This window comes from Opisthocomus hoazin, chromosome 5 (genome assembly GCF_030867145.1).
Source record: "Opisthocomus hoazin isolate bOpiHoa1 chromosome 5, bOpiHoa1.hap1, whole genome shotgun sequence".
NCBI lineage: Eukaryota > Metazoa > Chordata > Aves > Opisthocomiformes > Opisthocomidae > Opisthocomus > Opisthocomus hoazin.
The window spans coordinates 50,441,279-50,457,857 of record NC_134418.1 but is presented as its reverse complement, the minus strand read 5'-3'; the positions used below and the strand labels follow the sequence as shown (position 1 = coordinate 50,457,857).

Sequence of the window (16,579 nt, the reverse complement as noted above, 5' to 3'; positions counted from 1 at the left end):
CACACATACCATCAATCTCCCTGTAAAGCTGTTTAAAAGGAGCTCATTTATCAAGAGAAGTAGCACTAAAATTAATATTGCTTGCCAAACAACCTCACTGAAAGCACAGGCTGGTCCCTCTCTGTCAGCCGGGTTAAAGATGCATCACCAAGAATGAGCTTGGCACCTCCCCTTTTAAAAGGAGGGCTACTTCCATTCCAGTGCAGCCAGGTGCTGACTTTGGGGCTATATTCAAGAATGAAAGCCATGTGGGAAACCCACGCATGCTCTGTAAAGCTGAATGCTTAATTTGGGCACACAGATGCACTGGGATTTCAACTTTTAATTAACCAGCACAAGTGCTGTTTATTTTCAGTCAGCTACACTTTGTAACGCAAGCTACTCTAGACAGCTGAATTTTCAGACATTCACGTGCACTTTGAGCAGCAAAGAAAGCAAGCTCTGCTGTGCCAATGAAAACAGAAACAAAACAAAAAAGAAGGGACGCATCTGTTCAAGGGAAAGATGTAGAGGAAGTCCTTGGGCAAATCTCACTTGACTAATTTTCAGACTTCAACCTAAGGTGCCCTGCTCCTCCTGCTTCAACTGCGTTTGTGGATTGTGGGTACACCTGTCCCTGGTAGATGAGCGCTGGCTCTGAAGTGCCTGCAAGGACGCTGAGCAGAGAGGGTTTGTTGGCTAAGGACAGAGCTATGTACCATGCCAAATTGACAATTCTGGACCTTTGGGCTAAGAAAGGAGTGTTTTCAGATTCTTGTCTACAGTAAGAGTCTCTTCTCTCTCTGCTGCCTGGAAAACTGACTAGCATGCTAGAGGGATTTTTACAAGCAGCTGAGATGATTTGAAATTAAGATGATGGTTGCATGGGTAGCTGAGGAGGGAGGCAGAGCCTAGAGCAGTTGAAACTAGTATTTTCAGTAGTGCAAGGAAGATTTCCAGAAATCATTCAGGAGGAGCAAGCTGGGGTGGAAGAAGAAGGAGCGAAATAGAGTGGATTAAGGGAATAGCTGACTGCTCAGCTACTATCCCACACTCCCAGCCAGTGAGAGCTCCTCTGCATGATGCTGGAACAGTATGAAAAGGGTTGTTTTATGGATCTTACAGAGCTTGAGTGTAAAATTCTGCAATCTCAACCAAGATGGAGAGATGCTCTTCCGCTTACTTGTGACTAGCTGAGTTTTGGGGGTTTTTAATAAAATTGTTCATGATAAGGAAAAGGAAAACAGGTGGAGTAAGCTTTGTAGTCTGTAGTTTGTAGCCTTCCATGAAACAACATATCATGGAGTAACATGAGATCTTCATATATCACATAAACTGAAAGGCATTTAATGGTTCAGTAATTGCCTTGCACATAAACACCTTAGCCTTCCCAATGTGGAAAGATTTCTATTTGTCACTCAGAGCTCAGAACATATCAATGCTGCCACCTGGCCAGGTTAATCCTGAAAGACTAACATCAGCCCACACAGAACTACTTTCAAGCAATTTCTGCAATTAATCTAATTAATAGATAACCACTTTCACCTACAAGGACAGCACCAAGTATTTTATCTACAAACTTAACATTTTCTATTGGAGTGATTTATTTATTAGTTGCCACTTCTTCCTAGCCTTGTAAAACTTTTGTATTGATTATGCATAAACATCTTACAGTGAGACTCAAATTCTAAGAAGCTTTCTTCTGAGAGAAAACATAACATGATAGTTCTAAGAAGCTTTCTTCTGAGAGAAAACATAACATGATAGGAAAAAGAATAAATACATACAGAAAAGTAGAAATACATATATAATATTGAAAAGCTATAGAAACGTCATCTTCTTCCCACTTTGCAGCTAGCTAACATAATTAGAATATAAACGGAGGTTTTTAGAAAGTCCACATGAAAGTTTTGTTTGTTTGTTTAGTTTTGTAAAATAAAAATAAAATTAAGACAACACTTTTTAGAAAACTTTTCCTTGGGCAGTTGTGGAAAGTTACACCATACAATTGCTTTAAAATTTCACCCCTAGTTTTCACAGTTTTTGTAGCTGTAGTTTTACTAGCCCTGACAGGCTTCAAAACAATATGCAGAACAGATTGAATTCAGTTTGTATCCCTTATAATTTACATCAGTTGAATGCATTATTAGTAGTTTGAACAGCACTAAGTGTGACAAGACATTAAGTAGCCACAGACTAACAGAGCAAAAAACCCTTCAATCTGGTACAGTAATAGTTGAGGGTTTTTTCTTCAGTTTTAACACAGTCATTATAATCATGAAACAGTAATGTTTCTGTTGGTGAAAATTCCCTGCATTGAAATTTTCTGTGAAAAAAAAAAATCAGACTGACAAAACCTTAATCTTTGGAATAATCAAGTAAACCAAATTTTAATTCATTCCAAGTTCTTTTAAGTAACTGCACAGTAGAGATGGGAACTGAGTCTGGTTACTTACGAAATTCTTGGGTGAGAACTAGGCAATGTTTTTGAAGGTGCGTCATACTGTTCTGTAAATCAAAAATGAATTGGTTGGTTTTATTCGACTCATTTGTAGCGTATTTTACCCTATGGTCTCTTAGCATCAGGTTAGAAAGTCACTTTCTTCCAGGACATAACTGTTCGCCATTGAGATTATTCATGACTCCAAATGCGGTTTCCTAACGAAATACTGTCTGTTCTCTGCTGAGCTGCTGCCTTTATTTCTAGCTAATGACCGTATACAATCTCTTCAGCATTTTCTACATTCATCCCTATTCAGCAAAGCACAGGAAATCTTGCTCCTTAATCAATGTAAACATCTGACGTTCTCCTCAACACGTAACACACAACACAACACTATCTGTCAATACACACATAATAATGTGTTTTCTTTGGATTTCTACTTACTCTGATTCTGTGCTACAGATCCAACATGCTGTGATTCCTAGAAAGAAAGGACAAAGTGCAAATTGAAAATAAAATAAATTAGTCTCTCTTAATATCAGTATATTGATGATTCATTTTTCATGCCATACTTACTATAATAAATATTTTGACTAACTTGTCAAAGCATGACTTTGAAGTGTCCAATAGTCTAAGCTGGCCTGACGCAACTTAGCATGGACAGAAATGATAAGTGCTACTGCCATCAAAAATGTGTTGCTAGCATGTTAGTGGCACATGCATTTTTGAAGAAATATTAAAAAAAAATTGTAAGAGCTGCCAAACACTTCTGTTCAACAGTCAGAAAATATTTTTGTTGACAATAAAGACAAAAATATTTTTTGTGCTGCAGAGATGTTTAGAATTTTTCTGAAAATGAGTCACATTTGAAGCCCACGATAATAACAAACATGCAAGTCACTGAAACATTACCCAGTCATCCCCCCCAAAATATCTTACAACTGTAAAAATAAAAAGTTTACTTAAAAAAACAAAAAAGAGGAAAGATAATTACACTACCATATAGTCCACTCCAAAACAAATACTCAGAAGCACAATCTAATCTAATTCTCAGTAAAATGATGTGCAAGCAGCCATTATACAACTCGAGATCCATTGTGCTTTAACTTATATGACTACTTCTAAAGATAATCTCTCCTAACAGCCTTTACCTATGAAAGGGGGACAAAATGAGGTGAAAACACATGCAAGAGCCAGAAAGCTCTCTTGTAATTTTATCAAAAGTCCTAGCAAAAAGAGGGTGTTTTACCTTTGTTGGGAACGGAAATTTGGAAGGCTCTGCTGTACTAGGTGTATGAATAGCTGTCAGGGGAGGTGGCCATGAGTGAGTCATTTCCTGCAAAGAGATTGAGAGAAGCAGCTTACAGGATTTTTTACTGATACACACAGGTGAAGTTTTATACTTCAAAGATTTACATGGATCCACCAAAAAAGTCCTTGCTGACCCAAACGTAAACCTGAGAGACAGTACCGCAGTAAGAAGCCCTCCTTTGAGTGCAGCAGCCAGACTGTGGTGAAGACTTGCTCCTTTTCTGCAAGCATACTTGTATTGCCCAAGTAACAAAAATCTCAGTGAAGCCTGTAGAGACTCAAGTACTTACTGTGTTTGCAGGATTAAGCCTCAGCCTTACAGCTACCACAATTAATAAAGGGAAAGGCAAATAAAACCCGTATATGAATAATTCTGGGTTTCTTCAAAGCATAAGACTTTCCTGTTATGGAAGTTCTTATATTCCCATACAGCAACAACACTCTGAAAGGCTTTTTGTAACTCAAGGAAGTCAGCCAGAGAGCTCTGACTGCCAGCTGTTCCCCATGCTATTCTGCCTGAAACCTTGGCTTTTGCTCTGACCAACCAAGACGTCTTGGATGCAGACCTCCTGGACGTGGTTTCAAACCAAAGAATGAGACCGCCCAATGTGCTATGTCTTTAGGAATCCTTCTGCCCTGTTCCCCTGCCCTTACTCTCACCCAGCATCACTATCAGGTACGGGCTTCTTGGGCTCAGCCATGGTGCAGGTGAAAGCAGAGCAGAAACACCACAGCCATGGGACAGGGCTCAGAAGGCGAGATCAGCCTCCAGCCTGCCTCTTCTGGCATCACAGCTGGGCCCAGACAAGTGTGCTAAAGCCTTGGCTTGCACTGCAATAAACACATACAAAGAAGCCTAGCACAGACAAGGATCTTGGTCTTGAACATACACTAAAATACCTTAATGGGAGTTAATCTACATGAGGCCTTTAGGGAATTTGGGGCTCAGAAATACAGAACCACCTTGCTGAAATCACACAAACCAGATTTTTCCATTTTGATTCTCAGGTTTTAAATCCTGAAGAGCACAATAGTCACTCGAAGTAGTAAGTGAATTGCAATGGCCTGCCATCCTCACTGCCTTTCCAAGGAAGGGCTATCTCAGGATTTCCCCCCAAGCCCAACATCACCTCTGTACTCCAGGTGTGCACCCACCATCCCCACCCAGAGCAGCTGTCATCACAACCATTCCCTGCCAACTTCCCAAAGAAAGCAGCATGCGGAGTGACACAATACTGGCACTTTGCTCAGCTCAGAAAGTCAGGAATTACGTTCATGCTGAATGCATCTCATGACAAGCATGCACCACATGCAATTTGCCCAGGGGCTTAAAAGAAATTAATGAGGAACATGTCAGTGCAAAGCACATTTTTGTACTTTTGTAGACTGAAGTGTGAAACTCTCTACTGTGTCATAATTTACAAGTGCCTTTTTTTCATCACGGCACAAATATGAAAGTTCAGAAGTGTCCCTAGTTTCCTTATCTATTAGGAATAACATGAAATGCACAGATTTACAGGGAATGATACCACATTGTTACCTTTGGTTCTGTAAGCAGGGATCACAGCATTCTACAGGGGTTTCTGTGCAAGAACTAGAAGTAGCCTACAACTAACCTGGGTAACTATTTGACCGCACTGTTACCACCCTCACTTTCTCCCTTCTAGCTGTTCAGTTCATTGTTCCCTTCACTTCACTCACTAGCTGTACAATCTTTCAATAGATGGTAAACTCCTCAATATACTGCACTACACCTCTCCATGTATTCGCACATGCTTCCCTGTGGTTGCTACAAAAATAGTGTTATGCATTACTAACAGGCAAGAAAAGAGGATGTCTCGTGAAATATGAAAGGATGCAGTACTTTGAGGCGGAGTACTCATCACAGCATGGTAGGTGTTGGAAGGGATCTCTGTGGCTCATCTAGTCCAACCCTCCTGCCAAAGGAGGGTCATCTACAGCAGGCTGCACAGGACCTCGTCCAGACGGATTTTGAGTATCTCCAGAGAAGGAGACTCCACAACCTCCCTGGACAGCCTGTTCCAGTGCTCCGTCACCCTCAGAGGGAAGAAGTTCTTCCTCATGTTCAGACGGAACTTCCTCTGCTTCAGTTTGTGCCCATTGCCCCTTGTCCTGTCATTGGGCACCACTGAAAAGAGTCTGGCCCCGTCCTCCTTACATCCACCCTTCAGATATTTATAGGCATTTACAAGATACCTTCTCAGTCTCCTCCTCTTCAGGCTAAACAAGCCCAGCTCCCTCAGCCTTTCCTCGTAGGACGGATGCTCCAGTCCACTAAGCCCTCCACTGGACTCTCTCCACTAGTTTCTCATCTTGCTTGAACTGGGGAGCCCAGAACTGGACACAGTACTCCAGATGGGGCCTCACTATGGCAGAATAGAGGGGGAGGAGAACCTCCCTCGACCTGCTGGCCACACTCCTCTTAATGCACCCCAGGATACCATTGGCCTTCATGGCAGCCAGGGCACACTGCTGGCTCATGGTTAACCTGTCGTCCACCAGGACACCCAGGTCCCTCTCCACAGAGCTGCTCTCCAGCAGGTCCGCCCCGAGCCTGTACTAGTGCATGGGGTTGTTCCTCCCCAGGTGCAGGACCCTGCATTTGCCTTTGTTGAACCTCATCAGGTTCCTCTCTTCCCAACTCTCCAGCCTGTCCAGGCCTCGCTGAGTGGCAGCACAGCCTTCCAGTGAATCTGCCACTCATCCCAATTTTGTGTCATCAGCAAACTTGCTGAGGGTATATTCTAACTCTTCATCCAGGTCACCGATGAAGAAGTTTAACAAGACTGGGCCAAGTACTGACACCTGGGGGACACCACTAGTTACCGGCCTCCAACTAGACTCTGCACCACTGATGATAATGCTCTGAGCTCTGCCATTCAGCCAGTTCTCAACCCACCTTGCTGTCCACTCATCCAGCCCACACTTCCTGAGCTTGCCTATGAGGATGTTATGGGAGATAGTGTCGAAAGCCTTGCTGAAGTCTAGGTAGACAACATCCACTGCTCTCCCCTCATCTACCCAGCCAGTCATGACATCACAGAAAGCTATCAGATTCAAGCATGATTTCCCCTGGGTGAATCCATGTTAACTACTCTGATAACCTTCTTTTCCTCTACTTCCTTAGAGATGACATCCAGAATGAGTTGCTCCATCATCTTTCCATGGATGGAAGTGAGGCTGACCAGCCTATAGTTCCCTGGGTCCTCCTTCTTGCCTTTTTTGAAGATTGCAGTGACAATGGCTTTTTTCCAGTCCTCTGGCACCTCTCCTGCCCTCCAGGACCTTTCAAAGATGATGGAGAGTGGCTCAGCAATGACATCTGCCAGCTCCCTCAGCACTCGTGGGTGCATTTCATCGGGGCCCATGGATTTGTGGGCGTCCAGATTGCTTACATGATCTCTCACACAGTCCTCCTCGACCAAGGGAAGGTCATCCTTTCGCCAGACTTCCTCTCTTACCTCCAGGGCCTGGAATGCTTGAGGGTCAGCCTTAGCAGTAAAGAATGAAGCAAAGAAGGCATTCAGTAACTCTGCCTTCTCTGCATCCTCCGTCACTAGGACACCCGCCTCATTCAGCAGCAGCCCCGCATTGTCCCTAGTCTTCCGTTTGCTGCTGATGTACTTGAAGAAGCCCTTCTTGTTGTTTTGCCATCTCTTGCCAGATTTAATTCCAGGTGGACCTTAGCCTTCCTTGTTGCTTCCCTGCATGCTCTTACAACGTTCCTGTATTCCTCCCAAGTGGCCTGTCCCTCTTTCCACACTCCATGGACCTTTCTCTTTCACCTGAGCTCCGCTAGAAGCTCCTTGCTCATCCACGTGGGTCTCCTGCCTCCTTTGCTTGATATCTTGCTCAGGGGCATGCACCGCTCCTGAGCATGGAGGAAGTGATGTTTAAACAACGACCAGCTCTCTTGGACCCCCCTACCTCCTAGAGCCCTGACCCATGGGATTCCTCCAAGTAGGTCCTTGAAGAGGCCAAAGTTAGCTCTTCTGAAGTCCAAGGCTGTGACCCTACTTATTGCCCTGCTTCCTCCACTCAGGATCCTGAACTCCACCGTTTCATGGTCACTACTCATGCTGCAACACCAACCAGCACACAGCAGCTAGTGAGCACCTGTGCACAACCACTTTTCAGCTAAAATGCTGCCCCAACACAACAGCTTCTTGAGAGCAATAAAGGCATTAGGATTTTGCAACCTGAAGCAACAGGGAGGGAAGTGAATCACAGAAATCAAACACCTCCATTAGGACTTCAGTGTCTCAGAACAGTATCTGACATCAGGGAACCATCTTCTTAGTATAAGCATGACCTGCTTGCAGATCCCAGTGCATTTTCAAACCATGCACAGTGAACGGGTGGCACATACTCAGACCCAGCTACTGGGAGCCTGTGCTCTGCTCACACAGCCAGCTCTCACACACGGTTACAGAGACAGTTTTGCATAAGAGTTGGCTTAGCATTGCAAAAATGGATTAGAATTACAGTGAAGGAGAAGCAGCCCAGCAGCAGTGCCATGTGCAGGCGGGTGGAAGAACACAGATTCATGCTCACGTTCAGGGCCACGCTTCTGGGGCTGGCAGCATGGACAAGAGGCAGCACGTCCAGCGCCTTTGGAGGAAGTGTGCTCGGTAACGGCAACTCCCATACTTGTTGAATGAGCAGCTCTGGTTGTTTCAGATGACTTGTTAGTCTTGCTCTTGGACAGCACCAGACTGTATTACACTTTCATACTGATTGAATGACCAGTCTTACAACTTCAGCCATATCCAAGGCCAACTTTTATCTTTACTTCTCCACAGCGTACCCCAAAACACACTTTTAGTGATTGTAACTTTTGCTGACAGAAGCAGAGCAATATTTTTTCCCCACACACTACTTTAATACATACAAAATATAAACAAACACAGAGATCTATTTAAATAGTAGCTCTTAAATAGAGCACTTACCTTCAAAATTTCTTCAATGGAGTGGACATCACTGGGGAAGGTTTGCTACAACAAAAAAGAGGGAAGAAGCATGAGTTTGCTTTGTTTTTACCAACTGACATGAGACAAACAGATGTACTCATCAAACATTTGCTTACCAATGGTCCTATAGATTTCATGGAAACCCATTAATAATAAAATGCTAGTAAGAGTTAAAAGCCCCATCAGAAGGGCAGTTAATAACACACTGTTGTTACACAAAGCCTGTTGTTTTCAAGTCTTTAGGGGAATACACATTCTAAGAAAGATGAGAAAGCAGGAAAGTGAAACAGAGCTCATTAAACAGTGGTGCTCGTTTAGCTGACATGATTCCCCTTGTTACATGACTTTAGTTCTCCTGTGCACCCATGTGCACTTGGCAAAAAAAGAAGGCAGCATAAAGCCCTGAGCTTGGAGAAAGCAAAGTAGAGGTGGTCTTAAGTGGAGCAATCATGCACCAGGCCCTTGAATGCCAGTTCTTGGACTCGTGGGAACATCAACTAACATTAAAAAATAGAAAAGCAGTACAATTGTAACTTGTGCAGTTCGGAATAAAACCTTGATCATACCGCTGGGTAGGAGCAATATGGTGATTTCGGGAAAAGGCTGCAGATGACCCAAATCTGGATCGAGGGACTGCCCTGGCACCTCCCGCACCCGTTTCACAGCAGTCCAGGCTGTGACTGCTGCTCGCCCAGTGCTGCGGCTCCCCAGGGCTCCCTGCTTCTGGACCAGTGCCCGGCTGGGCAGGGGGGCCCGCTCCCAGCTCCCCAGGGTGCCCGGCTGGGCATGGGGGCCCGCTGCCCAGGGCACCCAGCTGGGCAGGGTGGCCTGCTCCCAGCCCAGCACCTGCAGCCGGGCTCACCAGCCCCGTGAGGACGAAGCTCTGGGGAAGAGCACAACGCACACACAACGCTGCTGTTGGCCAGCTCTGTAGCAAACGGCAGACGCCGCAGCCTGTGCGAACACATAAATCAGCTGCTACTGCACCAGCCAAAGCCCTCAGCGGCTGCTGGCACGCGTGGGTACTGTGGGCAAGGCAGGGGCTGGCACCGGGCGACGACTGCCACAGGCTGCCCCAGCGCGTGGCCACTTCCACAGACAGCCTGGCTGGCCATGGGGAACACCGCGTCGCTTGGCTGGACCCGCTTCTCACCCACCAGCAAGACACGTATTTTGAAAGGACCTGTCACTTACACATCTTTTCCTAACCGGTATCATTCAAGGAAACTGAAATGCAAAACCACCAAAGAGCTGAGCAGTCACAACAAGCAGAGTGCATCCACGAGCAGCTTCCTGCCTACAAACCAAGAGATTCAGTGGAAGCCTCCAGCAATAGGCACATTTGCTGAAAGGCAAAGGCCAGGAAGATGTTCTTCATGTTAAAGGAAGAGGGCAGTGAGCTACAGGGCCTGACCAGAAGGATCTTCTCCGGACCATGGTGAACAGCAAAGCCAGCAAACAACAGCACTCTCACAGAAAGGTCACTCATCTCCTTCCCATATGCTGCACTATTTACATACATCCCTTTTCCCTGCAACCTCATTTGTCTGTGTCTACATAAAGCTCTCATTGAGGCAGTGCTCATTTGACAAAGATCTGACTTTTCTTCAGGAAGTCACGCATGGATAGTTGCTTCTGACCTTACTCACCCCAAGACAAACAGAAACTAAGGCACGGCTAGGTGAGTGACACGAACGAAAGCAAGGGCCTGGAATCTAGCAGAGCTTGCAGAAGCGCCCCGCAGCAGGCAGGAGGAGGGGAGAGGGAGAGCAAACAGCAGGGAACTTCTACCATGTGGCAAGAGATCGGGATGCTTCACAACTCACAGTGCCAAAAATGGATCCCTCTTTTTCTCTTTTTTTTCTTTCCCAGCAGGCTTAACATGGTAGCTCAACCACCTAATTTACTTCTTAATTTAGTAAGTGGTGAACAGCAGACACACAAACTAGCATGTTGCTGCACAGAAAAGCAGCATTCAACTAGCAGATTACTTCAGAAAGCTCCTGAGATATACCATGAAAGCACCACAGTAAAAACCCTTACCACAAAACAGAGAAGGAATCAAATTCCTGCCTAGATGAAGTATTCAAAAACTCTCTCCACAATGGATCGATTGCAATGAATCAAAATCAGTTTGCTTCTCCCATTCCAGAGACTTTAGTTTTATGAGGTGATAACTGATGACTAAAGTGGAATTCAGTTAACCTGAGAATCAGAGAGTATCTGCAACAGCCAGTCTGGACCTCTCTTATCCTGGCCAAACAACTCACACCCCTTCCTGAAGCTCTTTCAGATAAGCCTGAACAGGCTTTGAAAGTGATACAGGTTTATATACAATGAGTATTTATTGTGCAATTGTGAGCAGGATTTATTGTGCAATTGTGTATACCGTAACCCTGAAGGGCACTGTCCAGTGACTGCTGTTCTTCACAGGTCTGGTGACTTAGCAGAAACCATTTTCTTCTTCGTGGGATAAAATTTAAACAAAAGCAAACATGACACCGAACAAGTACTGCAGAAGTCTGCATCAGCAGCACAGGATCTCCATTTTTGTTTAAGACACAAGGTTTAAGAACATGACCCCCGAATATGCACAGCTCTGGAGATGCAGAACATGAAGTATCAGGGATGCTTGGGACTGCTTTCATGTTTGGCTAGCAGTTTACTCGCAGAGCCATGAAGTTAGGACATGCTAGAAAGCCCATGCCCCTGCTGGAGACTGTCCCTGAAGAGCATGGGTTTTCAGACATCTTTAATCTCTGTTCTGCTATCCTGCTACACCCTAAGACTGAAAAACTGAACGACACTTTTACCAGCAGTAAAAGGTGCAACGGGCAAACAAAACTGCTGCCCACAGATGGACTTGCAACACCCGTACCAAATACATGGTGAAACGTTTGCTCTAAAGGTTAAAAATCACAGACTGTTCAGGACATGCACAGAAAATCTGTTTTCAGTGCCAAAACCATAACAAAACCGGTCAGAGCCATTTGACTGGACTGGGGACCTCCTGTCTCTCAGGCAGGACTGTGACTGTCATACCCACTGTGAGTCTGCAGCCCATCACAGTCCCTGTGCCCCGCTGGCCCGGGAGAGGATGGGCATGCACCCTTTCACTCTATCTCAGCTGCAGTGTCCAAGGACTCCTCATCTTTTACAAAGCTACACATCCAGCAGCTGAAGGAGCTTGGCTTTGCTGCATGCTGAGTAATTCTTTGCAAAGAATTAACTACCATTAAACCACAATCACCACTCAGCAGCAAGGGCCATCCTTGACAGTTTTAAGAGAAGAATTTCGGGAAAAGGAGAAATACAATGTTGCTTGAAGAAGAGTTAAAAAGCCATAAAGCCAAAGAAATCACTGGAATGAAACCAGCTCCACTGAGGACTGGATGTAGAAGATCAAATATTACATGTTGCTGTCTATCCCTGCTAGCAGTTTTAAAGCCTCTACAGGGGAACCCTGCAACCTACTCCCCACAGACAACTTGATTTAAGGCCTGTCCATATTTGCTGGCTGACAATGACATCTGCACAATCTCCAGCTAGGGTTTTCTCATGCCACATTCATATTCACTGTCAGTTTGGGACTCACGAAGGTGCCTCTGTGTGCCACTCACAAAATGCTTTGATGGCCAACGTCAAGTAATCACAGGACACCCAGAACCATTGGGTCGCTGGGTTTTTGTTTTGGCTTTGCTTTTAAATGCCAGCGTTCCCATCCAAACTGATGCTGTGCTTCAGTAACAACCAACCGCCTCAGCAATCACACCAATTTATGTTCCAAATGGTCTTGTTTTGCTCAAGCGAAGGCCCAACTCCCAGTGATATTGCAACTTCCAAAAAGGTTTGCAGGGCAGCATGCTTCTCCATTTAGCATCTCCCCCAGCAAAAGGCACCACCAGAGCCACACGTGCACGCCCAGCTGCAAGTGAGTACTCACATCTCACCGAAGACTCCAGCCCAGTTCCTCCACCCACACAGGCCCACAGTCTGGAGAGCTTAATGGATGTAACTTGGAAAGAAATCTTGTCCAGGAAGACAGAGAACTACTTTAAGAGAGCAGGCAGAAGACACTATCGCCTTTGTAATTTGCAGTGCTTACCCACAAAAAATCCCAGGGAACAGCTAGACACAGACTGTGCAACATGGTTCTTGCCTGTTATGTGACCAATAATTTAAGGGACAAATTTAAAATTATGATAACATATGATGGGAGCAGAATCCGAACTGATGAATTTCCATAATAAGTTTTGCAAGGTTAATTTAATAGATGACTTCCTTACTTGCCAGATTAAAAAGCAGAGAGAAAGGTTTGAAAAGGTCATCAAGACAAAATCAAGTATCTCCTTGATGAGGATTCACAGACTTGACTGGCATAACAGACATTTCACAATGTCAAGGATAAGTTTGGTTTTAAGGTTTTTGAAACAAAAAGCTGGATAAACATAAAGCCAAAGCCATTAAATAAATTTTGACTCAGAAAAATGCAAAGATTATAATTAATATGACTTTTAAGCCTCTCTCAGTTACTAAAGAACAAGCAACATGCTATTAAAATGGTGTGACTGCCACATTCTCTCCTTTTTATAGTTTTTGCATCATATACATTTTTCCAATTCACCAACAAGGTGACAACACATTGCCAGCAAGGCAATATGCCTGAAGTACTGTTAAGTATAGCTGAAGTTGTCTGAAAACTACTTCACTCAAACCTTTTGGTTCAACATAACTTCAACATAATAGCTTAGACCAGCATAACCTAAATCCCACACCCACTCCCTCCCCTTGGTAGTTGCACACAATCACCCACTTCCTTCTTCCTCACTACTAGTGACCTCAGCCAAGAAGAAATCTCTACGCAGATACCTGTGAAAGTTTAAACAAAAGAAAAAAGGAGGTTTCATATCTTCGGGGGGGTGGGGGGTGTTGATGCAAGTTTTTTTGACAAAGAAGTTGTGCCCATTCATTTAGCATCTATTGTAGGTACAACACTTTGGAAATCTCCGATACATGCAAGTGCATTGCCTAGACAACGATGCGATGAAGACATGCAATTCATAGTCATTTCAGACTGCACTGCTATAGTTGTTTTCCTTCTGTGAAAATGGAGTTGAGGAAGTCACTTCTGAGAGATTAATTGATGAATTCCTACAGATCCCAGCAACTCCCTTTCTGCTGACTTACACATATACAGCACAACATAGCATATCCAGAAAGCCAATGTATGGTTACAGAAAGCAAAAATGTATATAAACACCACGTGCTTGGGTGATAAATTTTAATAGTTTCTTTACCAGAGTAATAAAGATGTTAATGCTTTCACTTTATCAGAGCATACCTGCAGGAATTCCCATCTACCTGATAACCTACCGCAGCTGACCAGACAGAGTATTTTGCTTTGTTCTATAGCATTGTGCTTCCCTTGAGGAAGTTAGATGTTTGTCTCCTGTACCATAATGCATTCAATCACATGAAAAGTAGCTTTCCTTATGCTAAAGGAGGTGAAAAACAAACAGAATTAACAGTTACAGCATCTATTAGAAATTTAGCTGTGAAAGATTTTGCGTGATCCCCTTCCCATACATACTAGGGTAGCACACAATCTGCTGATTTGACTGTGATGGGATTTACCCTGGACTATTGGAAGTCAAGCAACCCAGCTGCTGAAGGGTTTGGTACTACTTCGATCCAGAGCTGGAAAGGACTTCAGGATTGAGGCCAATACAATTTCCAGCATCTACACAAACATAAGAAGCCCTAAAAGTTATGAGGAACTAGTCTGCCTTTATTACAACAGGCTTGCAAAAATGCACAGGTGCACATACTCACAGAGAGGGAGCTCTTAATTTAGAAAACAATTTAAAATCTGTACAGGCACTCAATTCAAGCTGCATAGCAACTGTGTGACGAAACTCTCAGAAATACTTCCAAGTCCTCTCTTCACGAGAAATTCCAAAAAACCACTCACTTTCATAAGCACAAAGCTCTGCTCATGCCCCGAGCCTTGCACAGCTCTGTTAGACATGCTAAAGCGAGATGAACAAGGAAATTAGGATAGTCAGAATCACCCAAAACCAGACTGAACTGCTTGAGGAACCACCTGATACACAAATGTGATGCCCCACTGGCCATAATAATATGTGGGCCAGACACCCAGCCACCAATCAGAAGCAGCGAGGCGCCCCAGCCAGGGAGTAACACAAGCCACGGACAGCACCAACCCTCCCGGCGCTGAGCTCTTCTGCTGACACAGCTACACCCGCCAGACTGTCACAGCAGAAGGGACCAGCAGCCTGCTCCTCCGACTCAGCGTCATGGCCAGAGGGGGAAAGCGAAAATGTGAGAGATGTTGAAAGGATCCTTGCAAATGCCCAGCCTTCTCCTCACAACGCAGGAGAGCGTTGAAACCAAAAAACTGGGCATCTTTTTAAAAACAAGGTTTTGCCATAGATACTACAAGGAATAAGCAGTGCCTTTTTTCTGGCTATGAAGACGGGGTTGAAGAGCTTCTAAGGTTGCTTCTTTTTTTAAAAGGTATTCCATCAAAAATTACAGCACGCATTTTTATCCCACTCTGCCACGTGCCAAATGGAGCTGAAGGGACCGTATGGCTCTCACACGTGGAAGTGGCAGGCTGAAGTTTCCTCCCTGGCTTTTTAAACAGCTTGCCTTGTCAGGAGGCTGTGGCTTCAAGCAGGCTGTCAGAAAAATCTCTAAGAGAGAGCTGGCCATGCATTATTTCAGAAGTCACTGAGTGGCACGGCTGAGATGTGTGGGCTCAAGCAAGGCCAGCGGCAGTAACAGTGTACAGAGTGCACAAAGAGGAGGACAGGAGGTCTGGAAGCAGATATTAACTGGAACGGATATGGGCTGCCTTTCAGGCAGGCATTAAGGTGTTGCAGACCTTTCTGTTCCTTCTCATCTCTGTAATTTCCACCCAACTGCTTATTTCTGCTTGTTTGCATGCCTCTGCTGTCACAGTCCATTTACAGCTGCCCCTCTGACACTGTGTGCACAAACAAGCCCCATGCTTCTCAGTCTCCTTCATCTCAGGTGAAACTGGTGCCTGTAGATACCCAGGTGGCATAGGTGAAGAACAGCTACAGCATACATGCATTTCATATTGCTGCCTGGTATCTCCTCCTAATCAAAATCGATTTGCAATGCGTGTGTCTAGCTCAAGTATGTCAGCTATTGCTCTTTGCCTGATTTCAGACAATTACCAGCACACAGAAAACCCAAGTATGCAGTGCACCAAGGATCAGAAAAACCAGTTACGAGTTCCATGCCCTTCACTGTGTTGTCAGCTTTCTTTGTTTCCTCATGAGAGCTTTGTCACTGTAACGACCAGCAGACAAGGTCACCTGTTCATGTCAAAAAAAAAGTTCACATTTACAGCTGCTTCCCATTTAATACTATATTTTAATATCAATATTTAGGTTTAAATTTTCTTTTTTTCCTGTCAACTGCACAGACTTTTGCCACTTGAATGCAATGAAGATCACAAAACTGCATATGTGTAAAGGGTTAGTTTGAAAACAACAGGCAGGACAAAATCAGACCAAAACCTACCATCCCGTCCTCACTTCACCCATACATTCTTCACCAGCTCAGAGTAGGAGGAGATCTTGCATATTAGATGGACTCTCCTACTCGCACACAAGTCACACTAGTGATAGCATGCTAACTTACTCCTCAAAGCAAGTTTCCACCTGCATTTCTGTGTAGTTAAAAATCCGCCCTCTCCATACTACAGACAGACATGAGATGCACACACACACACAGAGCACGTTTGCAAATGACCCTGCCAACAAAACAGAAAAAATGTATTTTACCCAAACCTCTACTAACC

The 16,579-nt window shown here is 44.5% G+C and overlaps 1 protein-coding gene across 5 annotated transcripts in view; it reads right to left on the bottom strand.

Annotated features, from left to right (window-relative positions):
* AFF1 (ALF transcription elongation factor 1) overlaps window positions 1-16,579 on the bottom strand; it is a 120,345-nt gene that overhangs the window by 26,714 nt on the left and 77,052 nt on the right. For 4 of the 5 annotated variants that reach the window (XM_075421222.1, XM_075421225.1, XM_009937127.2 and 1 more), the window contains 4 exons: window positions 8,704-8,748; window positions 3,672-3,758; window positions 2,867-2,903; window positions 2,436-2,487 (listed from right to left, as the gene is read on the bottom strand). In XM_075421222.1, coding sequence (XP_075277337.1) covers window positions 2,436-2,487; window positions 2,867-2,903; window positions 3,672-3,758; window positions 8,704-8,748 — 221 coding nt within the window. The remainder of the gene's footprint in view (window positions 1-2,435; window positions 2,488-2,866; window positions 2,904-3,671; window positions 3,759-8,703; window positions 8,749-16,579) is intronic. The other variant, XM_075421223.1, reaches the window with a different exon arrangement.